Genomic DNA, 15,059 nt, shown 5'->3' on the forward strand with positions numbered 1-15,059 from the left:
TTCTTCCTCTTCTGAGCGTCTCGTCCTTTAAGTGGCAATGACGAGGCAGCACAGCTTCGTCCTTTAAGTGGCAATGACGAGGCAGCACAGCTTCGTCCTTGAAGTGGTGTAGACGTGGTAGACGAGGGAGGCGCAGGAGGAGAAGGGGCGTCGGGTTCACAGCAGTAATGGGAGTCCAGGGCGTGGAGAGGGGAGAGGTAACGCACCCAGAACGAGCCCACGGTATCTGAGTTAGCCCGAATGAGAGCAGGGCTGGAGCTTTAGTATAATCAAATGTTCAGAGCGAGGCTCGGCCACTGTCGAGGAAGGCGCTGGCGGTCACCAAGTCGCCTCCCATAGCGGGTTGAGAAGCCTCGGAGGTACAGTCGACCGAGGCGTTGAACGGCGTCAGGCGAACGAGCAGCGGGAGTGAAGCAGGTGGTTCGCTGCGCCTCGGTAGTTGAACGGCTTCGAACGGCAAGATGCGGGCAGGCGGCCCGCCCGCTAAGTTGGTAGTTGCCCTCACAGACTTATCTACAGACCGCCAGGGCAGACTCTTGATATCGACCACGCATTAAGTGAATTATTATTAGAAACAAGTAGCAGTTGCGAGGCAGTAATTGTTGGGGACTTTAACTTGTCAGTGAAAAGATGGGGTGAACCGTTGAACTGTCATACAGGGCTCGACCTGTACACACATTTACTAGAAAGTGATTTACATCAACACGTTCAAGAACCGACTCGGGAAAATAATATACTTGACCTTATCTTTTCAACGACAGCTGATCTAGTTAACGAAGTAAATGTTGCTCCAATTTTAAGTTCTAGCGATCACCGAACAATCACATTCAGCATCAATATGAAAGAAAGTTAAGTAACTCCTAGTAAAGAAAAGGTGCCTGATTATTAGAGAGCGGGTTTCGTAAGACTCCGATCAATTCTAAATAATTCTGAATGGAGTGAAATCTCGGCGGAAACAGATATTGATAAATCTTGGGGGGCCTTCACCACAATATTGAACAATGCCATGAGCATATGCGCACCCTATCGTAACAGACGTTCAGATTTTAAGAAACCCAAGTGGTGGAATAACGAAATTCAAAATAGCCTATCTCTTAAAAAGACGCGTATACAGTAGATGCATATCAACTCAGAGTGAGGCTGACAAACTAGAGTTGGACATAATTCGCCGCGAAACCAAGAAATTAATAAATTGAAGTAAGAAAAATCTTGAAGAATATATAGCGGAAACGAGTAAATCTAATCCTAATTTTTTTTTTTACTATGTAAATAATAATAAAAAAAGTCACTCACTTGTGGTATCGGACCGCCTGCTAATGATAATGGTAACCACACGAACGATGAAAATGAAATGGTAGGCTACCATCCTAATTAACTTTTTCGCATCCGTATTTACCGACGAAGATTGTTTATCACCTCAACCGCCGGAGGTTAGAAGGACCGAAAAGATGTTAAGTGGCGTGCTCATCGTAGAAACTGACATTTTACGCACAATTGAAAATATTAAAGTAAGCAAAGCTCCTGGTCCAGACAAAATTATTCCTAGGGTCTTAAAAGAAATCAAACCTCAAATTTGTAAACCGCTCTCCATCATATTCAACAAATCTTTAACAGGTGGAAAAGTTCTGTCGGATTGGAAACTAGCAAAAGTCACACCCATTTTCAAAGAGGGGGACGTCTCATCCAGGAAACTATCGACCAATTAGCCTGGCAGTGATTGTTTGTAAGTTAATGGAGACTATCATTCGCGACAATATGGTGAAATTCTTCGAAAAAAATAATATGATAAATAATTCGCAACATGGCTTCCGTAGTAAACGTTCGTGTTTAACTAGCTTACTTGATTTTTTTCATTATATTTTTGAGGTGTTCGATGAAAGCAGATCAGTAGATATCATATATCTGGATTTTCAAAAGGCATTCGATAAGGTCCCCCACTAACGATTGCTCAGCAAACTATTGACGCACGAAATCTTGAGTAACATTCACAATTGGCTTGTGGACTGGCTCTCTGAGCGGAAGCAGAGAGTAGTTCTAAACGGTGTTACATCTAACTGGCTCGATGTCAGAAGCGGCGTACGTCAAAGATCAGTGCTTGGCCCCATGCTCTTCTTAATTTATTTTAATGATATCGATGATGGGCTCACTTGCAAAGTATCAAAGTTTACAGATGACACAAAAATTGCTAGTAAAGTAACTGCGACGCTCGACGAAGAAGCTTTACAATCAGATCTAGATCGACTTGCACGTTGGGCCAATCAATGGCAAATGAAATTTAACGTTGACAAATGTAAAGTGTTGCACATCGGAAAAAATAACAATAGCGTTCGGTACGTAATGAATGGCCAACAACTTTCTGCGGTAAGTAAAGAAGAGGATCTTGGAATCACTATATCAAGCGATTTAAAGCCCGGTCAGCATTGTTCAGAGGTTGTTAAAACTGCAAACAAATTGGTTGGCTTCATCGGACGAATTTTTAATAATAAATCGGAAAAAAAAGTAATATTAAAACTGTATAGTTCGTTGGTTCGACCCCATCTAGAGTAATGTGTACAGTTTTGGTCTCCCTATCACAGAAAAGACATAGAGAAGTTGGAACGGGTTCAACGAAGAGTAACAAAGATGATTCCAAGGTTGAAAAATTTATCATATGAACAAAGGCTTAAAGAAGTAAATTTATTCAGCCTATCAAAACGGAAAATGCGAGGCGATCTAATGGAAGTGTTTAAAATGTTTAAAGGATTCAGTGATATTAATGCAGAAGATTACTTTACAATTGATCGATCAAATAGAACAAGAAGAGATCACAATTTGAAGATAAGTGGTAAAAGATTATCGTCGTACGAAGCTAAACACGTCTTCTTCAATCGAGTTGTTAATGTTTGGAACTCTCTACCCTGTGATGTCGTTGATAGTACAACAGTTACGGCCTTCAAGAATAGATTAGACAAGTATTTTGAATCCAACCAGTAACTAAGATATTATTCATTGTCGTAATAACGTTAAGTTCTTTCGAATACTGGTGTCCTTGTCCGCTTTTATCGCCCGGTTAGTGGTAGCAGTAATGGTAGTTCTTTCCTCTTTCCTACATAATTTCCATGCAGTTTTTCCATGCTGCATGGTTCTTTTTCCTTTCCTGCCAGCTTTGGCTGGAGGGATGAGGGGGTGGGGAGGAGCCTTCGCCTTTGCTGTCCTTCATCTTCCACCTTTGATTAGATAGTTAGTGTAGCTTGTCAGAAACAGCCTCGTAAGGACCAGCAGGTCTGCTGTTGTTTGTTCTTTCTTTGTGTTTTCCTTTGTATCCGAACAGCAGATGATTGCATCGTGTCGGACATGGATGAGCAGAGTACTTTGAGCAGTTGTACACGGCAGACCTTCCAAGAGGGCGGCTTCCAGTTGCTGGGATGCAGGTGGCGGATGCCGATCCATCCATCGATGAAAGCAAAGTTGAGGGGTGGAAAGGCACCAGGTATCTGTAACATCAATGCGGAGCTGCTCAAAGATAGGGGTGAGGCCATGATCCACGGGTTGCATGCGGTCTTGACTCTCGTATTGCAAACTGTTACCATTCCTCCTGACTGGAAGAGAGGTTGGTCGTCCTTATCCGGAAAAGGAAAGGGGAACATCATTACTGCAACAACTACAGTAATACTACACTGTTCAGTGGGCCAGGTAAGGTGCTTGTCCACCTATTGCTAATGCGGATTTAGAGCCAACTGCTGAAGCAGGAAAGACATCAGTAACCTGGGTTCACGCCTGGTAAGTCGTCAACTAACCTTATCTTAGCGCTTCGCGTATTGGTGGAGCGCCGACGTATTTCGATAGGGGATGCTTGCAACCTATACAGATCTCGAGATGGCGTTTGATTCAATGCACTGCGACGCACTCTAGGGTATCCTGCGACTCCACGGGGACCTCCAAGAACTATTGATTTGCTGACTGGTTTGTACTCTTGGAGTGAGAGTGCTGTGAAGGGATGGGGGGAGGGGGAGGAGCTTGTCTTGCTTCTTTCCCGTGATCGCGTGCCGGTCCCGCATTCGCCACTTCCTGGGTGATGGGGGTTCGAATCCGCCGCTATCACATGTAAGTTTTTAGTCACCGCCGAGAGGCCTAAGACTACCCACATGCTGTCCTGAAGACCACCCATCAACCCGGACTCTAGAGGAACTGTCCAAGGGAAATCAAGAATGAGCTTTGGGGGGCAGCATGAACCAATAATTTTTTTTTTACGTCTTCGCCTGCGGCGCCAGTAGGCTTACGCAGTAGGGTCTGATGGTCGGCCCCAGCCCGATGTGGCGCAGGCAAGTGTTTATAGTGGCGCTATCTTGCATTGGCTCATGATGTTCCCCGGACCTCATCTTTGCTCCTATAATCTAGAGTCCGGGTTGATATGTGGCCTTCTGAACAGCATGTGGGTGGTCGTAGGCCACTCGGCGGTGACTGAAAAATCCCAGCTTGGTGTCACCTGGCGGGGTACGAACATGTGTGACCGTGTCGTCTGGATGCGGCGCCGTCACGCTATCCACTCAGCCACCGCCTCCCCGCTATAAACACTTACCTGCGCCATGACGGACTTGTGCTGACCACCAGGTCCAACCAACATAGCCTACCTGCGCTATAGGCCAGGACGTACCCCCCCCCCCAAAAAAAAAAAAAAAAAAAAAAGAAGTTGTGGACCAAATTCAATGTGGAGCATCTTTTGGCAAAACCAGGTTCACTGACCATAATTGCCCGATGATACAGTAATCCTTACGAAGTTACTGGAAGTTCCGGTGATGACTCTCGAGGCACTGGACGAGGATGCGATGCCCTTGGGACTTCCGGTCTCATGGGCTAAGACCAAGGGACAGATGTTTGGAGGCTTGCAAGATGAAGAGTACCTTGGTAGCGTACGTAGTTCAGAACAACGGTGCGTCTCAATAAGGAAGTCCTGTGGTGGATTGGCTTGGCCTACGATGTTATAGACTCGCTCACCGCGATTATAATTATGGTGTCATCGATACCTGCGTTGAAGGACAAAGATCCGGATCTTCAAGTCGCTTGTGCCTTTCTTAATGGCTTGTGTCTTACTCTATGGCTGTGAGACGTGGACTCTAAAAAGAGACTTGAAGAGAGGGATTGATGCCTTTGGAAATACGGGTTTTCGCAGAATCATGGGATATCGTGTGATTGACTGTGTCAAACTGTCGACTACTACGTGAAACTGATTCAAAATATATTACGCACATAGTCCGTCTACGCCAACATACGGGCATGTAGCATCCTACCCAGAAGCCGATCCTGCTCATTGGGTTGTCTCTGTAATATACAATCCTGAGTGGAGGAGGCCAAGGGGACGCCTACAGGGTTGCTGACTTGAGCAAGTCGATAGATCCTGCCAGGAGGTAATTAGAATATGAAAGCAGCCAGCATAGAGACTTGCCCGATGGGACATTCGGGCTTGGCGTCGTAGGGTAGGCGAAGCGAGGCTTCCCCCGGCGTATGCTCAAATTAATTAATGATTGAGTAGCAGTATTATTATTAGTAGCAGTAGTAGTACTAGTAGTAGCAGTAGCAGTAATAGTAGTAGTAGTAGTTATAGTAGTAGTAGTAGTAGTAGTAGTAGTAATATATGCATCAGTACCAGAAATAATGAAACTTTACATGGTTTCGTGTTATCAGCCCTGAGTTTTGATAGAGCTGGTACATCGTCAGCTCGTGGCACGATGAAACTTCTCATGCTCTGAATCGTTGCCTAAGTAATTAATTTGATGTTCAAATAATTTATTAAATAATATATATACAAATAATCCTCACACCTCATATTAATCTCCAATATATATGCCGATTTGCATCGATAACATAGCGTACATGCACATGAAGGGAAAGATTGTGTCAACCTATCTAGTCAGATCATACGCAACCGAACAATGGGCTTTAAATAAGGATTCTTTATCTTATGTGTACATAAAGAATCATCTGGCTCTGTAAGTGCATATGTCCATATGTCATTTACTGTTCCTGAAATTCGGTATAGCATATTTACAGCGCATTATCTTTACCTATATGAGCAACTTTCCTGCAGATCTACCTTTTGCGTAAACCATCAAAAACTTCAAATATCAAATTGACGTTGATGGGTCCAGACGGGTGAGTCAAACGTTCCCGTACTAATATAAAAGTGCTTTCATCTGTTTTGTAGTTCACTGAATTGCCTCAGAAAACGATTAAAACACTAAGCAGGTAGGCTGGATATAAATAATCAAGCTTTCAGTGGCCTGCTCTTTCATACATCTATAAATACATGCCTTTTTTTTTACTCTTTCTCCATTTCCTCCCACATCCCCTATTTCCCCTCATTTTCTTCCTCTGCGTTCTCCCTTCACCAATCTTCTCCTTGTCATCTTCCTCCTTCTCCTCCCCTTCCTCCTCCTCCTCCTCCCACTACTACTACTACTACTACTACTACTACTACTACTACTACTACTACTACTTTTTTTTTTTTTTTTTTTACAGCAAAAGAAACAGTTCAAGGGCATAAAGAGAACAAAAAAGCCCGCTATTTACTGCTCCTGAATAGAGGTCAAAGGAGTGGCCAAAAGGAGAGATCAATTTCGGGAGAAGAGGTGTCCTGATACCCTCCTCTGAAAGAGTTCAAGTCGTAGGCAGAAGGAAATACAGATGAAGGAAGATTGTTCCAAAGTTTACCAGCGTGAGGGATGAAACAGTGAAGATGCTGGTTGACTCTTGCATAAGGGGTTGGGACAGTAAAGGGGTGAACATGAGCAGAAAGTCGTGTGCAGCGGGGCCGCGGGAGGGGGGGAGGCATGCAGTTAGCAAGTTCAGAAGAGTAGTCAGCATGAAAATATCGATAGAAGATAGAAAGAGAGGCAACATAGCGGCGGAATTTAAGAGGAAGAAGACTATCAGTATGAGGAGGAGAGCTGATGAGACGAAGAACCTTTGACTCCACTCTGTCAAGGAGAGCTGTGTGAGTGGAGCTCCATCACACATACAAGGGCAGACAAGGCCCCTGTAAATGGATAGCAACTGTGCAGGAGAGAAGAACTGGCGGAGACGATACAGAACGCCCAGCCTCGAAGAAGCTGTTTTAGTAAGAGATGAAATATGAAGTTTCCAGTTGAGATTTTGAGTTAAGGATAGATCGAGGATGTTTAATGTTGAAGAAGGTGACAGCTGAGTGTTGTCAAAGAATAGGGGATAGTTGTTAGGAAGATTGTGTCGAGTGGATAGGTGGATAAACTGTTTTTGAGGCGTTGAAGGACACCAGGTTCCTCTTGCCCCAATCGGAAATAATAGTAAGGTCTGAGGCTAAGCGTTCTGTTGCCTCCAGCCTTGAATCGTTAAGTTCCTGTAGGGTGGGTCTTCTATTAAAAGAAGTTGATTAATGCAGAGTGGTGTCATCGGTGTAAGAATGGATAGAACAGTTCGTTTTGGAAAGATCATCAATGAACAACAGAAAGAGAGTGGGAGATAGAACAAAATCCTGTGGGACACCACTGTTAATAGATTTAGGGGAAGAACAGTGACCGTCTACACCAGCAGAAATAGAAGGGTCAGAAAGGAAACTGGAGATAAAGGTACAGAGAGGATAGAAACCGTAGGAGGGTAGTTTGGAAAACAAAGATTTGTGCCAGACCCTATCAAAAGCTTTTGATATGTCCAGCGCAATAGCAAAGGTTTCACCGAAACGGCTAAGAGAGGATGACCAAGAGTCAGTTAGGAAGGCAAGATCACCAGCAGAACGCCCCTTGCGGAACCCATATTGGTGATCAGATAGAAAGTCAGATGTGGAAAGGTGCTTTTGAATCTTCCGGTTAAGGATTGATTCAAAAGCTTTAGATAGACAAAAAAGTAAAGCTATAGGACGGTAGTTTGAGGGATTGGAACGGTCACCCTTCTTAGGCACAGGCTGTATGATGGCATACTTCCAGCAGGAAGGAAAGGTAGATGTTGACAGGCAGAGGCGAAAGAGTTTGACCAGGCAGGGTGACAGCACGGAGGCACAGTTTTTAAGGACAATAGGAGGCACTCCATCAGGTCCATAAGCCTTCTGAGGATTGAGGCCAGAGAGGACATAGAAAACATCATTTTGAAGAATCTTTATAACAGGCCTAAAAGAGTCAGAGGGGGAATGAGTAGGAGGAATATGCCCAGAATCGTCCAGAGTGGAGTTTTTAGAAAAAAGTTTGAGAGAAGAGTTCAGCCCTAGAGATAGATGAGACGGCAGTGTTGCCGTCAGGACTAAGGAGTGGAGGGAAAGATGAAGAAGTGAAGTTGGAGGAGATGTTTTTGGCTAGATGCCAGAAGTCATGGGAAGAGTTAGAGAAAGCAAAGTTTTGGCATTTTCTATTAAGGAAAGAGCTTCTGGTTAGTCGGAGAATATATTTGACACGATTCCGGGCAGAAATGTAACGTTCATGGTTAGCATTAGTTCGAAGGCTCTGGTACCTTTTGTGAGCTGCCTGTCTACTTTTGACAGCACGATAACAAGCGTGATTAAACCAAGGCTTTCTAGCGCGAGGAACAGATAAAGTACGTGGAATGTATGCCTCCATTCCAGAGACAATCACCTCTGTGATGCGCTGAGCACACACAGAGGGGTCTCGCTCCTGGAAGCAATAATCATTAAACGGGAAATCGGAAAAGTACATCCTCAGGTCGTCCCACCGAGTTGAAGCAAAATGCCAGGAGCATTGCCTCTTCGGTGGGTCCAGAGGGTGTACAGGAGCGATAGGACAGGATACAGAAATAAGGTTGTGATCGGAGGAACCCAACGGAGAGAACAGTTTGACAGAGTAAGCAGAAGGGTTTGAGGTAAGGAAGAGGTCTAGAATGTTGGGCCTGTCTCCAAGACGGTCGGGAATACGTGTAGGGTGCTAGACCAACTGCTCTAGATCGTTGAGGATAGCAAAGTTGTAGGCTTGTTCACCAGGATGGTCAGTGAAAGATGATGAAAGCCAAAGCTGGTGGTGAACACTGAAATCTCCTAGGATGGAAATTTCAGCGAAGGGAGAGTGGGTCAAGGTGTGCTCCACTTTAGAGTTCAAGCAGTCATTTTTTTTTACATAGTAGAGTTAGGTGAGAGATAAACAGCACATATGTATTTAGTAATAGAATGACAATGAAGTTTTAGCCATATGATTGAAAATTCTGAAGAGTCGAGGTTGTGGGCACGAGAGCAAGTGATGTCGTTGCGCACGTAGGCGCAACATTCCGCTTTGGATTGAAATTTAGGATAGAGATAGTAGGAGGGAACAGAGTAGAGATTGCTGTCAGTAGCCTCAGAAACCTGTGTTTCGGTGAGGAAGAGAAGGTGAGGTTTAGAGGAAGAGAGATGGTGTTCCACAGAATGAAAATTAGAACGAACACCGCGAATGTTGCAGAAATTAAGAAGAAAGAGGTTCGAGGAGTTATCAAGACACCTCTCGGGTCGGCAGCCAGAAGGGGAGTCCTCCCTGGGGGAATTTGCGGTCCCCCCCCCCAGGCGGGGACTCCGAGGCAAGGTGAAGGTGCGCCATTTTGAAATTTGAATTTTGGGAAAAGGTGTGTATGTTGTGTGAATATAGTGTGGTGTGGATATAGAGAGAGGATGTGTCTTTAGAGAGCATGCTGAACTATTCTCTGGTGTTGGTGAGACAATAGGGAAACGGTTATTGAGGTAATGGGAAGGGTCTTTGGAGCGCTTCAGCTCCCTTCTCAACTCCCATATATACCTCATCGGGAGTGGCTTGCGCCCGTTCGGAAGGAGCCTTCCTTTCCTACTCCAGTAGTACTACTAGTGCAACTATTCCTTCTCTTCTCCCTTTCTCCTCATCGTCAATCTTTTAGTCATTTTTTTCCGTCACCACATTCTCAATCCCTTTTATTTTTCACTTCCGGCACCATTCATCTACCCCTTTCTCTTCCTTCTTTGTCGTTCTCTTTTCATGTCATGAGTGATACCATACATATATAATTCAAACCCCTTAAACCTTTCTCTTAGGCGCGAGTGAAGCTACAGCAGCGGAGTTACCAAGAGAGTGAGGAGTTGTTACGGCAGGTGCTTCAGAATGAGCCCAGCAACCAGGAGGCTCTGTTCCAGCTCTCCCTCCTCTTCACTCATACCAACCGCACCCAAGACGCCCTCAACCTCGCCCAGCGGGCCGCCCATGCCTGCTCGCGGCCGCCTACCCTATGTGCCCGCCTTCACGCCCACCACGGCGACCTGTTAAACGATAGGCACAGCGTGAATGAGGCCGCCGAGGTGAGTGAGTGGCACTGGGTCAGAACTCAACTTTAGCTGTTTTATGGGTACTCAACATTGCGTAACCTAGAGAGCCGAGGTGAGGTGTAATGAGGTAATGTGGCTGTGAGTCATGGGGAGTAGGGGGGAGGGGGGGAGGGGAAATTGAAGGTCTGAGGAGGGGTCGCGCGGACTGTGTATGTGAGGGTAGGTAGGTGTGTGTGTGTGTGTGTGTGAGAGAGAGAGAGAGAGAGAGAGAGAGAGAGAGAGAGAGAGAGAGAGAGGTTGTAAGGAATACTTTTCACCTTAGTATTTAAAATTGTATTAGGCTCAAAGAAGTCACTGAAAAAAGAATATATATAAGAACACTAAGTCCTGCGAGGAGTCACACACAAAATTATGCGCAGAAAAACAAACAAGCATGTATCTAAACAAGGTAAGACCATGCAAATTATCACGCATACAATATACATTTAGTCATAATTAACTGTTACAAAGAATCTTCAGACAACCACAAAGATAGACATACTGACAAGCAAATAGACTAGCACGCAGACTCAGTCATTCAACGGGGGCATACTCAGGACATACGCCTCACTCACCCAACGACACGAAACGAGGGATTCTCCGGACAAGTTCTTATTAGGCTATACCTTCCAATCCCAAGTACCTCACCGAAGGAACTCTCGCTGAAGTCACACACTCTTTGGGCGTTTCCTTGCCCTCCTCCAAGCAGGGTTGTCTCTTACGGAAACAACCCGATTAGCAGAAATGCCTTCTGGGTAGCGTCCCACATACCCATATAGGTGCAGTTGGTGTTGACGGACTATGCAGGTAATAGGCCTCGAAAATGTCTAACGGAGAAAACGAGGATTTGATAGTCATTCTGGCGATATCCCATGATACTGCGAAGACACTTATTAACAAATGCATTAATTCGCCTCGTCAAGGTGTTCTTCAGTGTCCTTGTCTCACAAACAAAGAGTAAGACAGGGAGCTCAAGCGACTTCAATATCCGGATTGTTGCCCTTCTGCACAATTATCGACAACGCCATATTTTTTTTTACAGTATGAGAGGCGCCTCAAGGGTGAGAAACTAAAACAACAAAGCGTCCTAGATGCTGCTCCTACAAAATAAAATTATTTAAAGACCAGAAAAGAGGTCAGTTTCGAGTAAAGAGGTGTCTTGATACTCTCCTCTTGAAAGAGTTCAGACAGGGGGAAATGCAGATGATAGAAGGCTGTTCCCAAGTTTACCAGCGGAAAGGATAAAATAATGAAGATGCTGGTTAACTCTTTCAAAAGGATATATAAGAGATAAGGATGGACTAACAGTAGGGATGAAAAATAAAAATTTGTTGTGTGTAACGGGGCCGCAGGAGAGAGGGAGAAATTCAGTTAGGAAGTTCAAAAGAGCAGTCAGCATGAAAATGTCGATAGGACATAGAAAGAGATGCAACATTGCTGTGGAATTTAAGATAAAGAATGTTGTTAGTAAGAGAAAGGGAGTTGATGAGACGAAGAGCCTTTGACTCCACTGTCTACTAGAGCTGAATAAGTTGAGCCAATCCCGCGCACATGAGATGCATACTATATACGAGGGCGGACAAGGTCCTTGTATGGACAGCATCTGAGAAAGGGTAAAAAAAAAAAAAAAAAAATAGCGGAGAGGTAACAGAACGCCTAACCTTGAGGAAAAGCTGATTTAGCGAGAGAGGAGATATGAAGTTTCCAGTTAGATAAACGGTAAGGTTTAGTGTAGAAGGTGACAGTGTGTTATAGAAAAATATGGAATTGGTGTTCAGAAGATTGTGTCGAGTTGACAGGTGGAGAAATCGAATTTTTGAGGCATTGAAGGACAAGTTCCTAATGCCTCATTCAAAAATAATAAGATATGAGGTTAAGCGTTCACCAGCATCCAGCCCGGAATATTGTAATTAATGTAGAGGGGGTCTTCTGTTAGATATTGAGTAATGCACATTAAAGTCATCAGCAAAGGAATGGATGGAACATTTTTTTTTTTAAGATGATCAACAGCAAAAGAACAACAAAACAACAGAAAGAGCGTGAGGAACAGAACAGATCCTTGCGGGACACCATTATTAATAGGTTTAGGGTATGAACAGTGACCGTCTACCACAGCAGAAATAGATCAACCAGAAAGGAATGTGGAGATTATAGTACAGAGAGGAATATAATCCCTAGGAGGGTAATTCAGAGAGCAAAGCTTTGTACCAGGCTTTATCAAGTGTCTTCGAGATGTCTAAGACAACAGCAAAAGTTTCACCGAAACAAGTAGGAGAGGAAAATCAGGAGTCAGTTAAGAAGGCAGCAGAACCACCCTTGCGGAACCCATACTGGCGATCAGATAGAACGTCAGAAGTTGATTGATGTTTAAAATTTTTACGGTTAAGGATTGATTCAAAACCTTGAAAATGACAGAAATTTATATTTTTTAGACGGTAGTTTGAGGGAATGGAACGGTCACCCTTCTTAGCCACATACTATATATAGATGTACTTTTAGCAAGAAGGAAAGGAACATGTTGAAAGGAAAAGACGGGAGAGTTTGATCAGGTGGGGTGTCAGCACGGAAAACACTTTTTTAAGGACAATAGGAGGCACTCGTGCTGAGCGAGTCCATAACACCGTTGGCCAGGCCAATCCATCATAAGACATCCTGACGTGACTCGTCGTTGTTCTGAACTACGCTACCAAGATATGTGAAATTTTCCAGGATATCAATGTCCTCGTCACGCATGGGCAGGCTGTACTGTTTCATCTTGCAAGCCTCCAAACACCTGTACCTTGGTCTTTGGCTAAGATACATGGATTCCTAAGTGCTACGCCACTTCCAGCTGTGCCTCGAGAGCCATCATCAAAATGATTATTTCATCATCGGCAAAAACAAGGTAAATGGCCCAAGTAATGCCAACAGATGATCCACAATAACTATGGTCTACAACTCTACCTAATACAGGTCCACACAAGTGTTGAAAAGCGATAGGACAAGAACACAGCCCGCGTCACTCAACATTCACAGGAAAGAAACTGGCCATGCCCCTAATCCACCTCGATGCACACACACACACACACACACACACACACACACACACACACACACACACACACACACACACACACACACACACACGTTTATAAAAGTGTTTGCAGATGGCGCCAAATTACTTAGAAAAATGAGACGATGATGATTGTAATAAACTGCAGGAGTTTAACGAAAAGAAATGTCACACAACAAAAATGGGAAAAAAATAGACCATGTGGAGTGCATAGGATGGGAGGGACAATTATCGACACAGTGAACGAAGAAAAAGACTTAGGAATCATAATACAAGATACATTGACACCTGAGAAGCACATAAATAAGATATTCGGATAAACACATAGTTTACAGCAAAATATTAGTGTGGCATTTCACTAATTAGATATGGGCATGATGAAGAAAATAATAACAACATTGATTATACCATGGTTAGAGTATGCAGTGGTTGTTTGGCCACCACACAAGAAAAAGGACATGAGGAAACTCGAAAAGATTCAAAGGATTGCAACTATTATGGAACCAGAACTATCAAGTCTGTTGTACGAGACTAGACTGGAGGAACTGGGCCTACCAACACTCGAAGAAAAAAGAGAACGAGGAGTCCTGATAATGTTTTACAGTAATACAAGTGGTATGGACGTGCTTGATAGAAATGATTATTCGAGACAGAAGGGAGGAGGCAACTGAGAGGGCACAACAAAAAATTGAGAAAGGGGACTTGTTTGAAAGACATAAGGAAGTACAGTTTTCCATACAGGAGTGTGGATACATGGAATGGACTAAACAGAGACATTGTTGAAGCGTGCAGTGTCCATAAAATGAAGGAAAAGTTGGAGAAAAATAAATTGAAAGACAGAACTGTCCGAGCTTGAGCTCAGACCCTGTATACTACAAATAGTTAAATACAAATAGGTATATACATAGAGTACAGGATAATCAGCAAACAAACGGTCTTCGTGGAGTTGGAAGCGATCGTAGAGTGCGCCTCGTGGCACTGAATGGAACGCCTTCCTGAGATCGATGTAGGGCGCACGCATACCTTTTTGAAATTCTCGTGGACGCCTCATCACTACACGAAGCGCTAGGATGCGGTCGTTTGTCGAATTACCAAGTTTGAACCAAGAATGTTCAGATCTTTTGCAACTTCAGCAGTTGGTTATGAATCTGAAGCAGTAATAGATGAGTAAACAACTTGTCTGGCACACTAAGCAGTGTTATTACGCGGTAGTTGTTGCAGTCCTGGCGATTCCCTCTTCCTTTCCAGGTAGGGACGACCAGCCCCCTCATCCAGTAAGGAGGAATGGTAACAGATTGATATACGACAGTCAAAACCGCATGCAACCCGCGTATCATGGCTTCACCTCCAGATTTGAGCAGCTCCACACGGATACGAACTCCCTTACGGACACCAGCTACCTTTCAATCGCTTAATTTTCCCACAGTTCTGATCTCGTCAAGAGAGTGTAGGTTTTCGTCGATGAGTGGAACAGCATCCACCACCTGTAACTCAGGAGCTGGAAGCTGGCCACTCTGAGGATCCGCCATGTTCAACAATGAAAGTACTCATCCCAGCGAGCCCTCTATTCAGATCAGCAAATGGTGGACACAAGTCCGCCATCTGCTGATCATACAGCACTCATCTGAGGCGGAAGTTCGTAGCGCAGCTTTTTTTAGCGGTTGGTAAGCAGGTCGGATGTTATTTGCATTGAGATCGCCCTCGGCTTCCTCGGCGAAACTCCTGACATACCTCTCCTTGTCTCTGCTCAGATCA

General features: G+C 44.3%; 1 protein-coding gene across 1 annotated transcript in view; it reads left to right on the top strand.

Moving 5' to 3' along the window:
• Nucleotides 1-4,775: 4,775 nt before the first annotated feature.
• LOC126981178 (protein O-mannosyl-transferase TMTC1-like) overlaps nucleotides 4,776-15,059 on the top strand; it is a 37,419-nt gene continuing 27,135 nt past the window's right edge. Inside the window, exons 1-2 of the mRNA XM_050831893.1 lie at nucleotides 4,776-4,889; nucleotides 9,986-10,246. Coding sequence (XP_050687850.1) covers nucleotides 4,776-4,889; nucleotides 9,986-10,246 — 375 coding nt within the window. The remainder of the gene's footprint in view (nucleotides 4,890-9,985; nucleotides 10,247-15,059) is intronic.

The sequence above is a fragment of the Eriocheir sinensis genome, chromosome 47 (assembly GCF_024679095.1).
Source record: "Eriocheir sinensis breed Jianghai 21 chromosome 47, ASM2467909v1, whole genome shotgun sequence".
In the NCBI taxonomy this organism is placed as follows: Eukaryota; Metazoa; Arthropoda; class Malacostraca; order Decapoda; family Varunidae; genus Eriocheir; species Eriocheir sinensis.